The 14,508-nt window shown below is 43.9% G+C and overlaps 1 protein-coding gene across 1 annotated transcript in view; it reads left to right on the top strand.

The window, feature by feature from the left end:
* Positions 1–6,235: 6,235 nt before the first annotated feature.
* The window catches only part of magixa (MAGI family member, X-linked a), a 36,671-nt gene continuing 28,398 nt past the window's right edge, over positions 6,236–14,508 (top strand). Inside the window, exon 1 of the mRNA XM_061840034.1 lies at positions 6,236–6,266. Coding sequence (XP_061696018.1) covers positions 6,259–6,266 — 8 coding nt within the window. The 5' untranslated portion in view covers positions 6,236–6,258. The remainder of the gene's footprint in view (positions 6,267–14,508) is intronic.

Genomic DNA, 14,508 nt, shown 5'->3' with positions numbered 1-14,508 from the left:
ACTAGCCGTGTTACCATTAGCCGTAAACAGCTAGCTAACTATGACGAGCTTGTTCAGATGCATGACACATTTACTCATTTAGCTAGTTCTATTCCTACTAAGACTGCTGGCTTTTCCACCTTAGTCATAGGGGACTCCATAACTCTTAACATCTACCTTAAAGGTACAAGAATGAGGCAATCAGAGATTACAAAAAGAAACATAGCTCGGATTTGCAATCTCACCAGAAAGATGTGTCGGGATCAAGTAATTGTCCTGCAAGAGGCAGTGATGAGACATTGATCATATTATTCTTGCTTAGCAGATGGATGGCTAGATTCTAGATTGAACAGGGTCTGCAGTTTATAAATGATTGCTGTTTGTTCTGGATGACTCCCATCTTGATGAAGACGAGGGGCCTTCACCCTGATACGGTAGGCGGCATCACTCTTTTTGGAGACAAAGATTAGTATTCATATCTTTCCGTCACAGTTCACACTAGTGCAACCTGGGACATGGGTGATTAGCGAGCCTGTTAGAAGAGGTGTGGAGTCTGTAAGATTATGGCTAACTCGCGCTAAATTCACCTAGTCCCATATGTAGCTCAGAGCAACATACTACACGTACTGAACCACCACCCACTAATGCATTGCAGCCCGTTATGCTTTCTACTGCAATAGTACTGTGTGATACTGTGTTAAGCACTCTTCCCTAGTTTGTTCTACAAATGACTAGCAGATCGTTGCAGTCATAATCTCTCGCCACGCCCACAGCAACTCAAAACACAAATTCAAAAGTCGGTGCAATCATAGTAATCTTCTACTATGAATACTCTGGGCATAGATGGCACTGCTCAGCCCACTTTAATGAAAATCAGTCTCATGAATATTAGATGTCCTCAAAAGTTTTGCTACTCAATAATCTCATCAAAGACCATTATCTTAATATGATTGGTCTTTGCAAGACTTGGTGTAAACCAAATGAGTTTTTACCACCTAATGAGGTGTCTCCCCCAAACGTTGTTGAGTTCGATTTGCCCATCCTCTTCAAGAAGGAGGGAGTCTTGACCCAATCTCTCAATCAGTTTTCAACCTTTGGACTGCCCCAAACCTCAACTTTAAAACATTCAAAGTTCTTGTTATGCGATCTACAACATTACTGGCATTCTAACTCGCTGTGATGCACCGCCCAATTTTCCAGAATATTTTTTAAAATGAAAACAACTCTAAATACTCATTTGATACAGTAGCAATGCTAATCCAAAAGCAGCATACTTCCAACTGCTCCTCCTTTTCAGATGATGATTTCATGCAATTTTGTATCAAAATGAAAAAAAAAAAGAGCTCATTTGTAAAAATATTAAGAATACCGTTCCTCAAACCCAGTTCAATTCTTCGATCACTGAGATGAATATGGGCACCATTGTGGATTCCCATCTTATTGAGGAGGTATCCCTTGGCAGACTCAAAAAAAAAAACTCGTTAGTGTAGCAAATTAGACAATGTGCTTGTTCGACCTCTTTTCTGGGAAACTCATTAAAGAGCTGTTTTAGTCTTCGGACCATCCATCTATTTTCTGGACCACTTATCATCACTGGGGTCGCGGGTATCCTGGAGACTATTCTCGAGCCCACCTGCGGAAGGGAGGTGGCCGGGTACACCCTAAAGAGGTTACCAGACAATCACATGGTACATGTGAAAAAACAACCATTTGCACTCTCATTCAAGCCTATGGACAATTTAGAGTCTTTAATCAACCTACTATGCATGTTTTGGGGATTTGCAAGCAGGCCGGAATACCTGGACAAAACTCAGGAACGGATGCGGAGGAGATGCAAACTCCACACAGGCAAGGTGGGATTTGAACCTGGGACCACAGAAACTGTGAGACAAATGTGATAACCAGTTGTCCACTGTACCGCCATTTTGGGACCTTCAATTTTAAACCATAAATGGAACACTCTCGCCTGACTTCGAAGAAAGCTCTTACGGTCATCCTTCCTCAAAAAGCCCAACCTCAACCATGAAAGTCTGAAATTTTAGGTCAGTGTCAAAATGACTTTCTATTTGAAAGAATTCTTGAAAATTGAAAATCCGCCACCCCCTCATCTAGTTTAGTAAAATATTACATGGTTTTGCAGCCTCTTATTTCACTGACTTAGTTATACCATGTATTCCATCCCGAACCTTCGGTGACTCTGCAAGCCAAAAAGAAGTCCACAGGCTCTCAAGTATTTTCTATTCACGCTTTGGTACCTACTCACAGAAAATAGAACTGCTTTCTCTGCCATGATCTTGAAATTCTGGCTTAAGGCAGTTCTAATCTTTAGTATTTGGTGAAAGAAAATACTGGCCTGTTTTACTCACACTTGTCCTATCTCCTCCACTGTCAATTCTTGCTTTGAGAGATGAGTAGGTAACATTGACCACATTTAAGGTTAATGTTGATGCGTTCTGCACCGACCAACTGGGACAAGCTCTGAGGTGGACCACCACCCCTGCAGTCATTGCCGTGGAGGATTCGGCTCTGACCAACCAGCCAAGGTCCTCAGGCAGAACCACAGGAGGTGTCTATCCTGTGCCGTCTCTGCTCTTTAAATGGACTCTTGGGCCAATTTTGTGAACATTGTAAAATATCTTGCCATCATAATGGATATTGCCCACTCCATATCTCTTGCAGCCTGGTCAATACTGAAGGGGGATCTGCCCCATCTGCTGTCCTTTCTCAAGGTCTCATTTTTCCCCAAATAGAGTTTGGAGTTTTTACTTGCCCTAATTGGGGGTCTGGGAAGTTCTTAGAGATGCTTTTGTGATTGAGGGCTGTACAAATAATTACTTGGCTGACCATGACAGAGTCCGCAGTACTGCCGATGCTGCTCCTATCTAAGTTTCCGCTCCATTCTGCTCTCACTTATAAAAAAACACCAAAAGATACTTGAAGTCTTCCATTTAGAGCAAGCTTTCATCGACAGAAGCTTATCAACTAAGACATTCCCACAACATCCAGAGGCTTTAGCAACACCAGGTGGATCTCAACCCTCCAAGACCCTGCCACCGAAGAGCTATTTAATAACCTCAATGACCTAAACCACAGAAATCGAAGAATCCATCTCAGAATCCCCAAACCCTGCTTCCTTATAGGTAAGTGTGTCAGTGGAATCAAGGAGGTCTTCGAAGTATTCTCCCCACCGACACAGAACATTAAAGGTTTGAATCAGCAGCGCCCCCATCGCCATGATACACAGTGTTGATGGTGTACTGTTTCCTGACCTGAAATGCTGGAGAGTGGACCAGAATTTCCTCAAAGCTATCCATAAGCCCTTGTCGCTTGCCTCACTTAACTCTTCCCACGCTGACGTTTTTAATTCAGGAATCACCAAAGCTGCATTCCACTTGGCCAATCAGAAGTCATCAGGTGCCACAAGAGTCCCACAGCCCAAAAAGGCCCAAAAGGACTCAATTTTCTGTATCCCTCACTGCTGATGTCCAGTATCCATGACAAGGACACCCTATGCCATAGTTGTGATTGACCGCCTCAACAACAGAGGCAAAGAACACAATCCACTTTGACTCAATGTCGCTTGTCTCCAACGGGACATGATCGAAGTTCTGGTAGAAGTGGGAGTTAAACGGCCTTCTGACAGGGAACCTCAGAGTATGTATGGGTCTGCCAGGTGGGTGCAGCATCTTTCTCTATCAATCAGAGCCAACACACCCCCCGGATGGTATTTGACCAATTCTAATTATCATGTAAATCAACTGCCTCAATTTTTCTGTCATCGTCCTAGCTTTCTAAATCACTACGTTGAGTTTCAGGGTCTTTGTTTTCCAATGCTCTTTCTGCCTACAGAGACACTTTCCTTATCTCCTTCATCTTCAACTCCCAGCAGCTACATTTTTATCAGTGTCATGTGAGTAAACAGCACAGATGACAGATGTTAACTCAAGCTACAACCAATTTGGTATGAAATTTTTAGGATGAACGCTCATAAATGTTTGCCAAAGTTTGAAGCTGAATGCCCTTCCTCTCCATTTATCCCACCTAGTACTGATCTATTCGCCCATAGGGGTGCATTTATAAGTGTTGTGATGACATTTGTGATAACATTGTTTAAGTTATTGTTTGGTGTACTGTCAATAAAATATTACTGCTGACATTAGGATAGATAGATAGATAGATAGATAGATAGATAGATAGATAGATAGATAGATAGATAGATAGATAGATAGATAGATAGATAGATAGATAGATAGATAGATAGATAGATAGATAGATAGATAGATAGATAGATAGATAGATGATAGATAGATAGATAGATATAGATAGATAGATAGATAGATAGATAGATAGACAGACTTACTTTTGTGGTTGTGCTGCATGTCTTCTGGTGGTCCACTTCAGATGATCATTTTCATACCATCTTCATGGCTTCTCACACACCAAACAAACAAAACTTTGCATATTGTCCTGGTCCACTTGGTCCAGTTGCCCCAGCTGCTCATCACTCAGTTTCATCCGATGTGTTCAGTTTTATCTTTCTGTTACGAGCCTGAAGGATGGCAAATGGAAAAAAAAAGAGGCAGACAGGAGACAAATTCAATTCGGCTTCACTAATCTGAATCTCTTCATCTCTCCTCGTCCTACTCTACTCTACTCTATGCTCATCCCCCTCTCTCTCTCTCTCCTTCGCTCTCTCTGCCCCCCCCCACCCCCTGCCCCAATTGGGGATTAAACAGGAAAAGGGCTCAGTGTATTAAAGGGGAGGACAGCTGCAAACAAATTAAAGGCATAGACAGAATAGAAATATGACTGTGAAAAATGTCAAAGATTATACCTGACCACAGCACAATCACATCTGATGTGAAGACAATCATACTTGATATTAACACATCACACCTGACAGACTGTATGAATACAATCACCCCAATATAAATGCAATCACACCTGACATGAAAATGGCTGTGAATGTGATTGTCAGCCGTGATTGTGGTGGACTAGTGTAAAAGGTACCCAGCAGCAAACTGTTAAAGTGCAAAGCTTGATGACATCACAGTGGAGCCAGGAGGATTTGAAGAACACTTGACATGAAATTGAGGATAAACCGAACCAACATTCACCTTCACGTCCTCCTCTTGTTTTATGACCTCTGTCCTTCATTCAATGGTTGGTCTAAGCCCTTTTTTCAGCATTGTGGCCAGAATGAGTCCAAAAGGTCTTTTCAGGGTGACTGCAATGGAATCGTAAATGGGGGGAGTGTGTGCAGATAAAAATTTTGGACAGACCACTCCGGTCACATAATATCCATTTTTTTTCAAGGTGTTGGTGGTGTTGGTGGAGGGCAGGGGGTCATCTGGTGTGGGCGGTGGGGCCATAAAGGTCCAGCCTAGCAGGGCAATTCCCCCTCCAGAACCGCCATTGCCCTTACTACCTATTCCTGTTCTTTGTGGGTATTTATATGATAGTGTTTTTGTGCTTTGTGTAATCAGATAATCCCAGATTTACCTCTTTTCCTGTTTGTCAAGCAACTTTTCATTTGTGACGTCACTGGACCATAAAGGCAGCCATTTCCATGCATGTGTGTTAATGTTTGTGTAATTTAAACCTTATTGAAACAAAAAGGTTGGCATCTTATGACAAATGACTTTGTAACATACAGTATACCTCGAACAGCAATTTATTCAGTGGATCAAAAACAACACAATATGTATCAGATCAGTCAGGAACATGGTTTTAAAAAGTGTGAATTGTTCGGAAAAGTTGTACTACAAAATCATCCATAAATGTCATTTTCTTTTTATCTATCGATGTGACGCACAGGTTGCTCCGACACAATTAATCAATGGTGCTCTGCTGCCTCCGACCGCACAAGAGAGCAACTGCAGCCTGCGTGCGCGCGCGAAAGTGAGAGGAACAGATGGTGAGGAGACAAAGATGCTGAACAAGCAATGTTTCAACAGCAAACGCACTGTAACAATAATTATGTAATACAGAATACATGTGGAGCAAAATAACCGCGAGACAGTATTTGCACCCTTTTGAAAATCTCATTTTATTGCAGTTCACACTCTTTGAAGATCATCAAACAAATGTTAGTCACAGACAAAGATCACTTAAGTAAACATAAAATCCATTTTTTAAAGTGATTTTATTCATAAAGGGGAAAAACTATCTATATGCGGCACGGTGGAACATCTGGTTGGATCATTAGCATCACAGTTCTGAAGACCAGGATTTAAATCCTGCACCCCACCCCATCTGTGGAGTTTGCATGTTTTCCTCATGCCTGCGTGAGTTTTCGCCGAGCACTCCGGTTTCATCCCACATCCCAAAAACATGCAACATTAATTGGACACTCGAAGTTGGCCCGAGGTGCGGTTGTTTGTCTCTATGGGCCCTGCGATTGCCTGGCAACCTTTTGAGCGTGTACCCTGCTTCCTGCCCGTTGACAGCTGGGCTAGGCTGCAGCGCTCCTGCGTCCCTTGTGAGGATAAGCGGCTAAGAAAATAGATGGATTTTTGTTTGTGTACAGTCATTCCCAGCCTACAAGCTGCAACTTTTTATACAGCCGCCGTGCTAGTTAGCGTTAGCACCGCCGCATTAGCGTTAGTGCAGCCGCGCTTGCGTTAAACTCTTTCTTTGTACTGAGGCTTATCACCAGGTGCGCTCTGTAGGCCGGAAATTACGGTATAGATGCCCTGCAATAGATACTATTCACTGACGTCACGCCGACCACGTGTTTGTTTTGGACGGCAAGATCGTGTGTACATATCATGGCTAGGAAGCGGTAAATGTTCACTGTAATGTTTTGGCTATGGTTATCGTTTGATCTTTTATCTTGAAAGTCCTTTGACAAACGAACACTGTAACCAGATGTGATTGAGGCACTTGTGCTGGCGTGAGGAATAAAGAAAGAAAGAAGCCACATTTGAAACTGAGAGCATTGTGTCGACGTCAGCGGGGAACGACGAGACAGGACGATAAGGAAGTGAGCTATATAGTTTGGGAAACGAAATAAATGTCACCCACATTAAAAAGTACAGTTGGACTCACGTCTATGTTATTCAATAACAGGACTGCAATATCATAATATGATGTCAGAGTGACGGAAGCATAACTATGAACACACAGGAAAGAAGAAAAAAAAAAACAAATATGACGAGGAGGGGTTCGGTGTTCCAACTCACCCAATTTACCAAATGCGTGGCGGAGATTCAAGCAACACGCCGAACTCATGATCACAGGACCGCTTGAAAACAGAGCTGAAGAGGAAAAGTGCACTGACCGGAGACGGAGATAAGTTGCTCAAAACTTATTACGAAAAATTCTCTGATTACCTCACTCCGAAATCAAACCCCATATTTGCTAGATATAAGTTTCATGAGAAGGCGCAAGTTAACTGTGAGTCACGTGAGCACTTTGTGACAGAACTCAAGCTGTTGCTTAAAGACTATAACTACACAAACAGCCATGAGATGGTCAGAGGCCGCATACTTTTTGCTACCAAATCACCGAGTGTGCACGAAAAGTTACTCAGCCAGGGGCCGGAGCGGGCACACTTGAAAAAAGCGATCGGCATAGCCCGCTCCCACAAGTTAGCAAAAGTGCAGTTAAAGGCTATGGCTAGCGACAGCCACGAGGTTCATGTTCTCCACCGCACACCTGGAAAGCAAAGTTTCACCGCAGGTGTTAGTATGCATATTGACGGCCCAAAAACCTCCGTAAAGATATGTAAAAAGCGTGGAGGATACCACAGTAAATTAGCTGAACGCCCAGCAAAAGGTAAGCAATGCCTGAAATGTCAGACCCCTCTTTCTGTCTGTTCTTACAACCATACGCCACACAATGAAATACCATGATGAAAAGGCCGTAAGATGCTTATAAGGCAAGCCAATATTCACAAAAAGATTACTAAGACACGTGAGTTGTATTGTGGTTTTGCCGTCCAGTGGGCGTGGTAAACAAAACGTGACGTCACGTGAAAAGTATCTATTGGCTGTCGGACAGTCCATGGTGTACACTTCGTCTAGCCCAGATTGAGCTGGGATAGGCTCCAGCATCCCTATGACCTCTGTGAGGATAGGCGGTATGAAAAGTGGATGGATGTCGTGCAAAGGGGGCACGGCATTTTTCTATTAGTGTGCTCCTCAAACTTGGTGTAAAGGAAGATGTTAGACATGATTAAACATACATTTCAGGGAAAAACACAACTTTATACAGTATGCGAAATGCCTCTGCCACTGCAAAATAGAAAATACAAGCAGCTGGTCATGCGTTGGCCTCACAGTTCTGAGGACCTGGGTTCGATCCCGGCCCCGCCTGTTTGGAGTTTGCATGTTCTCCCTGTGTCTGCGTGGGTTTTCTCGAGGCACTCCGGTTTCCTCCCACAACCCAAAAAACATGCAACAATAATTGGACACTCAAGATTGCCCCGAGGTGTGATTGTGAGTGTGCCTGTTTGTCTCCATGTGCCCCGTGATTGGCTGGCAACCAGTTCAGGGTCTACCCCGCCTCCTGCCCGCTGACAGCTGGGATAGGCTCCAGAGCTCCCCGTGACCCTCGTGAGGATAAGCGGTGAAGAAAATGGATGCATAATCAGTAATAGACCTGAGTATGAAAGCATCTCATAAATATGGATGAGTGTGTTTCAATAGTTTGTGTGAAAATTTAGTAGGTATAGATTGAGAGAACTTCAGTGATGTGTGTGTTATTGTGTGAGATTATCCCTGAATTGTATTACTGACACTCATAAACACACAACCTACTTTCACTTCCGGCTTTCTTTCTGACTGCCACGCCCCCTCCCCTCCCTCCACGCGTATGTACGCTTGCTATGTTCGCGCACGCGCCTGCGAAGAGAGAGAGAGAGAGAGAGAGAGAGAGATGAGGATAATGTAGCGAACACTCTCACACGTGAGCGTTTCATCGTCTCGTTGCTTTGCATCCTCACCTGCAGTGGTCGTCGGGCACGCGCCTTCCACACACACACACACAAACACACACGCGCGCGCATGAACCTTGCAGCAGCCTTGAGTGAGGCGTCGAGCAGCTCCGCGCCGGGCTAGGACCACCGCCAAGCGGCCGCAACGTGGACGAGTATGACGGTAAACGACGTGCAGGCGCGGTTTTGTGGGGGTTTGTGTGCGTCTGAACGTTTTGAGCCAAGGGAAGCCGTTTCTGCGTGTGGGCTCGTGCACGTGATCGCGCGCGTGTGTTGCAGGTCAAAATGACGCTGTCAGCACATTGTCAGTCAGGCACGCGCAAGGGGGGCGGGCACACTATTGCAGGTTGTGTGCGCGTCTGTCCTCGGGAGCCCCCCCACCCCCAGCGTTTGAAACGTGTCGGTGTGTGCGTGATGACATGTGACGTCATGTACATTTGTACCTTTTGTTGTGGTTGTCATTAGTGGAACGTGTGCTTAATGCACAGCCAACAGTTGACCTGACCCAATCAGCTTAGGCGCAAACGTGACGTCACTGTAGCAAAAATGACATCATAAAAATGTGTTGATTGTGAGTGCAAATTGTTGTTTGTTTCTATGTGGCCTGCGATTGCCTGGCAACCAGTTCAGGGTGTACCCCGCCTCCTGCCCGTTGACAGCTGGGATAGGCTCCAGCACTCCCCGGGACCCTTGTGAGGATAAGCGGCAAAGAAGACGAATGGATGGATAGTACTGGTACATAAAAAGTTATATTACTCAAGTAAAAGTAAGAAGTACTCCTTGAGTATGTGAAAGTACTCAGTGAAAACACTACAGTACTGAATAAATGGTGAGTAACTTCTGGTTTGTCAGAGCACGAAAGTCAAATATAATACGACTACAAACTAAATTACTTTATACCTAACCAAAATATGCATTGTGTGTATGTGTGTAGAGTGCGCACAGATAGATGTGTGTGAACGAGATTAGGACGAACCGCAAAGGTTTTGGTTGTTTATGACCAGAAAATATGGCTCATGTGGGCTATAATGTCCACAGCCAAAACCACAACAAAAACATCTGAAACATAGCACGACTTATTTTTTTTTTTTAACTCAGAAGTGATTTGCAATATTCACATTTGGGCAGACAATGGCAAATATGTAAATATAGTACAGGACATGTATGAGGGTAACAGAACAGTGGTGAGATGTGCCGTAGGCAAAACAGAAGAATTTAAGGTGAAGGTGGGATTGCATCAGGGATCAGCTCTGATCCCCTTTCTGTTCACTGTGGTGATGGATAAGATGACAGACGAGGTTAGACTGGAATCCCCTTGGACCATGATGTTCGCAGATGATATTGTGATATGCAGTGAAAGCAGGGAAGAGGCGGAGGAACAATTAGAAAGATGGAGGCATACACTGGAAAGGAGAGGAATGAAGATGAGCTGAAGTAAAACAGAATATATGTGCGTGAATGAGATGGGCGCAGGAGGAAGAGTGAAGCTCCAGGGAGAAGAGATAGCGAGGGTGGACCACTTCAAATACTTGGGGTCAACAATACAGGATGAAGGGCAAAGTTTATTAAACAGTGTTGAGGCCAGCCATGATGTACGGATTAGAGACAGTGGCACTGAAGAAACAACAGGAAGTAGAGCTGGAGGTAGCAGAAATGAAGATGTTGAGGTTCTCGCTCTCGCTTAGAAATGAGCTCATTAGAGGGACAGCCAAAGTTGGGTGTTTTGGAGATAAGATTCGAGAGCGCAGACTTCGATGGTTTGGACATGACCAGAGGCGAGAGAGTGAGTATATTGGTGGAAGGATGCTGAGGATGGAGCTGCCGGGAAAAAGAGCGAGAGGAAGACCAAAGAAAAGGTTGATGGATGCGGTGAGGGCGGACATGAGGGCAGTGGGTGTTAGAGAGGCCTTGTATTAGTCGATTTGTGGATGAGTCAAACATCACAAGCGGTTACGTTTTAGTGAAGAAAATAGAGGCCAGGATGTAGGTCATTGTAACAGAATAAGAGTACCATTTCGTCTTTGCAGAAATCGTCACAAATTCAAAATAAAAGCTTCAGATATGAATACAATGGACATCAATGCCATTTTAGGCTCTCATTTTGAAGTCCTCCTTCGAGCACATTGCCGGCATCCTACAGTTATCCGTATGAACAATCATTGTGGCGGCTAGCGTGACTTAAACCTTTCGACTGCAGGGTGGCCTGTCCACACTTATTGTTCGTGGAGCGTATTTAATGCCACTTTGGAAAAATATTTGCTTGAGGGTATCACGGTCCTTGTCCAATGTTTTGACGTTTCTCTGACGTTTTGGGGTTTTTTTTTATTCCCAGATGACGGAACAGATTAGTTGCGTTACCTTCCTGGGCAAATAAACTCTGCTACACTCGTAACCTGTGCATTCTTGTCATTTGTCTTGGATCAAAATATGTCCAGAGAATGAATGTTGATCCTTTTCTGTTGCTCTAGCTCCAAATATTGCTGTACATGCTGTCCGAGGCATGACTAACGTCGTCATTCGCATGATGATGACAGTAACTGAGAGGCCCACATGGCAGGGAGTGCTGGACACCGCCTAGTGGCTGGCTGACTTGGTTGAAAAATTGCTCCACATCCAGCAGTGACCTCATTGTAAATATAAAAAATTGCTGACGATCAGGCTCATTTCATTGTGGCGGCCAAAAACGTGATCGCATTTAAAATTTGTTTACTGTGCAGCTCCGATTGATTGATTGATCTTTTACCTTCGGCTTGTCCCGTTAGGGGTCGCCACAGCATGTCATCTTTTTCCATCTAAGTATAGCTCGTGCATCTTCCTCTCTTAACACCGACAGTCCTCATGTCCTCCCTCACCACATCCATTAACCTTATCTTTGGTCTTCCTCTCGCTCTTTTGCCTGGCAGCTCCATCTTCAGCACCCTTCTAACAATATACTCACTCGCTCGCCTCTGGACATGTCCAAACTGTCGAAGTCTGCTCTCTCTCACCTTGTCTCCAAAACATCCAACTTTGGCTGTTCCTCTAATGATAATGATAATGCTCATTTCTAATCCTACCCAACCTGCTCACTCCAGTTCTGCTTCCTGTTGTTTCTTCAGAGCCACCGTCTCTAATCCGTACATCATGGCCGGCCTCACCACTGTTTTATAAACTTTGCCCTTCATCCTAGCGGATACTCTTCTGTCACATAGAACACCAGACACCTTCCGGCAACTGTTCCATCCCGCTTGGACCCGTTTCTTCACTTCCTTGCCACAATCACCATTGCTTTGTATTGTTGACCCCAACTATTTGAAGACGTCCACCCTCAGTATCTCTGCTCCCTGGAGCTTCACTCTTCCTCCTGAACCTCTCTCATTCACACACATATATTCTTTTTTAGTTCGGCTAATCTTCATTCCTCTCCTTTCCAGTGCGTACCTTCTTCTATCTAATTGCTCCGCCGTCTGGTCCCTGCTTTCACTGCAGATCACAATGTCATCTGCGAACATCATAGTCCAAGAGGATTCAAGTCTAACCTCGTCTGTCAGCCTATCCATTACTACAGCAAACAGGAAGGGGTTCAGCGCGGAACCCTGATGCAGTCCCACCTCCACCTTATGTTCTTCTGACAGACCTACGGGACATCTCACCGCTGTTCTGCTGCCCTCATCCATGTCCCGTACTATTCTAACATACAGTATTTCTCCGCCACACCAGACTTCCGCATGCAGTAACACAGTTTCTCTCTTGGTACTCTGTCATAGGCTTTCTCTAGGTCTACAAAGACACAATGTATCTCCTTCTGACCTTCTCTGTACTTTTCTAGAAGCATCCTCAAGGCAAATAATGCATCTGTGGTACTCTTTCTTGGCATGAAACCATACTGTTGCTCGCAGATACTTACTTCTGTCCTGAGTCTAGCCTCTACTACTCTTTCCCATAACTTCATTGTGTGGCTCATCATCTTTATTCCTCTGTAGTTTCCACAGTTCTGAACATCCCCTTTGTTCTTCAAAATGAGGATTCGCACACTTCCTCCATTCTTTTGGCATCTTCTCTCCCGTTAGTATTCTATTGAATAAATTGGTCAAAAACTCCACAGCCACCTCACAAAAATTGCTTGCATACCTCCACTGGTATGTCATTGGGTCCAACTGTCTTTCAATTTGTCATTCTGTTCAGTGCCTTTTTAACTTCTCGAGTAACCATTGCAACTTCCTGGTCATTCACACTTGCCTCTTCTACTCTACCTTCTCTCCCATTCGTAACAATCGCTATGGAAGGGTCAAGGCTATGATTTTTGAACTGCCTTTACAAACAATTGATTCTCAAACTGTGCTACTGGTACCACTAGTGTCCTGTTTATGCGCATTGTTAATGTTCAAACTGCATAATGTTACAGTTGCTTACAGTAACATTAACTGTATTTTTTAGGACCACAACCTCTGTCTTGTTTTTGATGAACATTTGGGCTTTACTACACTATGGTATTTTAATGCCAGTCATAATGGTGATACTTGGAAAGCAAAATATATTTTTTAGGTGGTATTTGATAGAAAAGGTTTAAGAACCATTGAGGTCGTTTGACTGAATATAGGTTTGTGTAGTGTATGCACAAACACACACATTCCTTTCATCACACCTTAAACACACTGACAAACGAACTTTGACCATCCCTATCAAAGAGGGAGGGGCAAGTGACAACCACAGAACTTTGTGGTGAGATACATGCATCCACACGAAATGAAGAACTAAACACAACAGAGCGCTAAACAGGTAACACTCATGGAAAGCGACACTTAACCGCCAAGGTTGTGTCCGTGCTGTAGTTGTGTGGATGGGGGCTTTAATGACTAACATATAAGCAGGCGTGAGACTGAGAGCGTCCAACGAATGTGTGTACATGAAAGGCGAGAATGCGTTCCCACACCTTACAAAAACTAATGCAAATAAATGGACTGAACTTCATGGAGTGACAACCTGCAAAGTTATCGCCTTTGTTCGTTAAGATATTTGAGCAACTTATACTCGCCAAAAACACTTTTGACCTGATGATTATAAATATTAACTCCTTATATCATTAGGATTTTGCTGAATGCCAAACCAATGAGAGAAGGTTTTGGTTAAAGGAGAGGTTCTTGCCCCAAGAGAGGTTTCTGGTCTTGAGATCGTTGTGGTCTTCAGAGTAGGTCTTAGCCCCCAGAAGAGGTTCTAGTTCCAAGAGAAGAATCAACTCTGCAGAGAAGGCCTTAGTCCATCGGAAAGATAGTTATCTCCAGAGAAGATTCTATTCCCAAGTGCAGGTTCTAGTCTCGAGAGATGGTACTATAGCATTGAGAAGTTTTTTTCTTGAGAGAAAGTTCTAGTCTTAAGCAGATGTACTGGTCCTCAAAAGAGGTTTAAGTTTTGAGAATCTTGCATTCCAAGGGATTTTAGTCCAGGGAGAAAAATCTACTCTCAAGAGAAGGGATGAGTCCCAAGAGAGCACTCAAGTCCTCAGAAAAGGGTCTACTCTTGAGAGAAGAGAGAAGATTGTAGTCCCAAGTCAAAGTTCTAGCCACTGGAGAAGATATTACTCCTTTTAGAGGATTCTGGTCTTGAGAGAATGT

Source organism: Syngnathoides biaculeatus, chromosome 2 (genome assembly GCF_019802595.1).
Source record: "Syngnathoides biaculeatus isolate LvHL_M chromosome 2, ASM1980259v1, whole genome shotgun sequence".
In the NCBI taxonomy this organism is placed as follows: Eukaryota; Metazoa; Chordata; class Actinopteri; order Syngnathiformes; family Syngnathidae; genus Syngnathoides; species Syngnathoides biaculeatus.
Note: the sequence above shows the minus strand (reverse complement) of the source record. Positions and strands in the feature narration are given on the sequence as shown.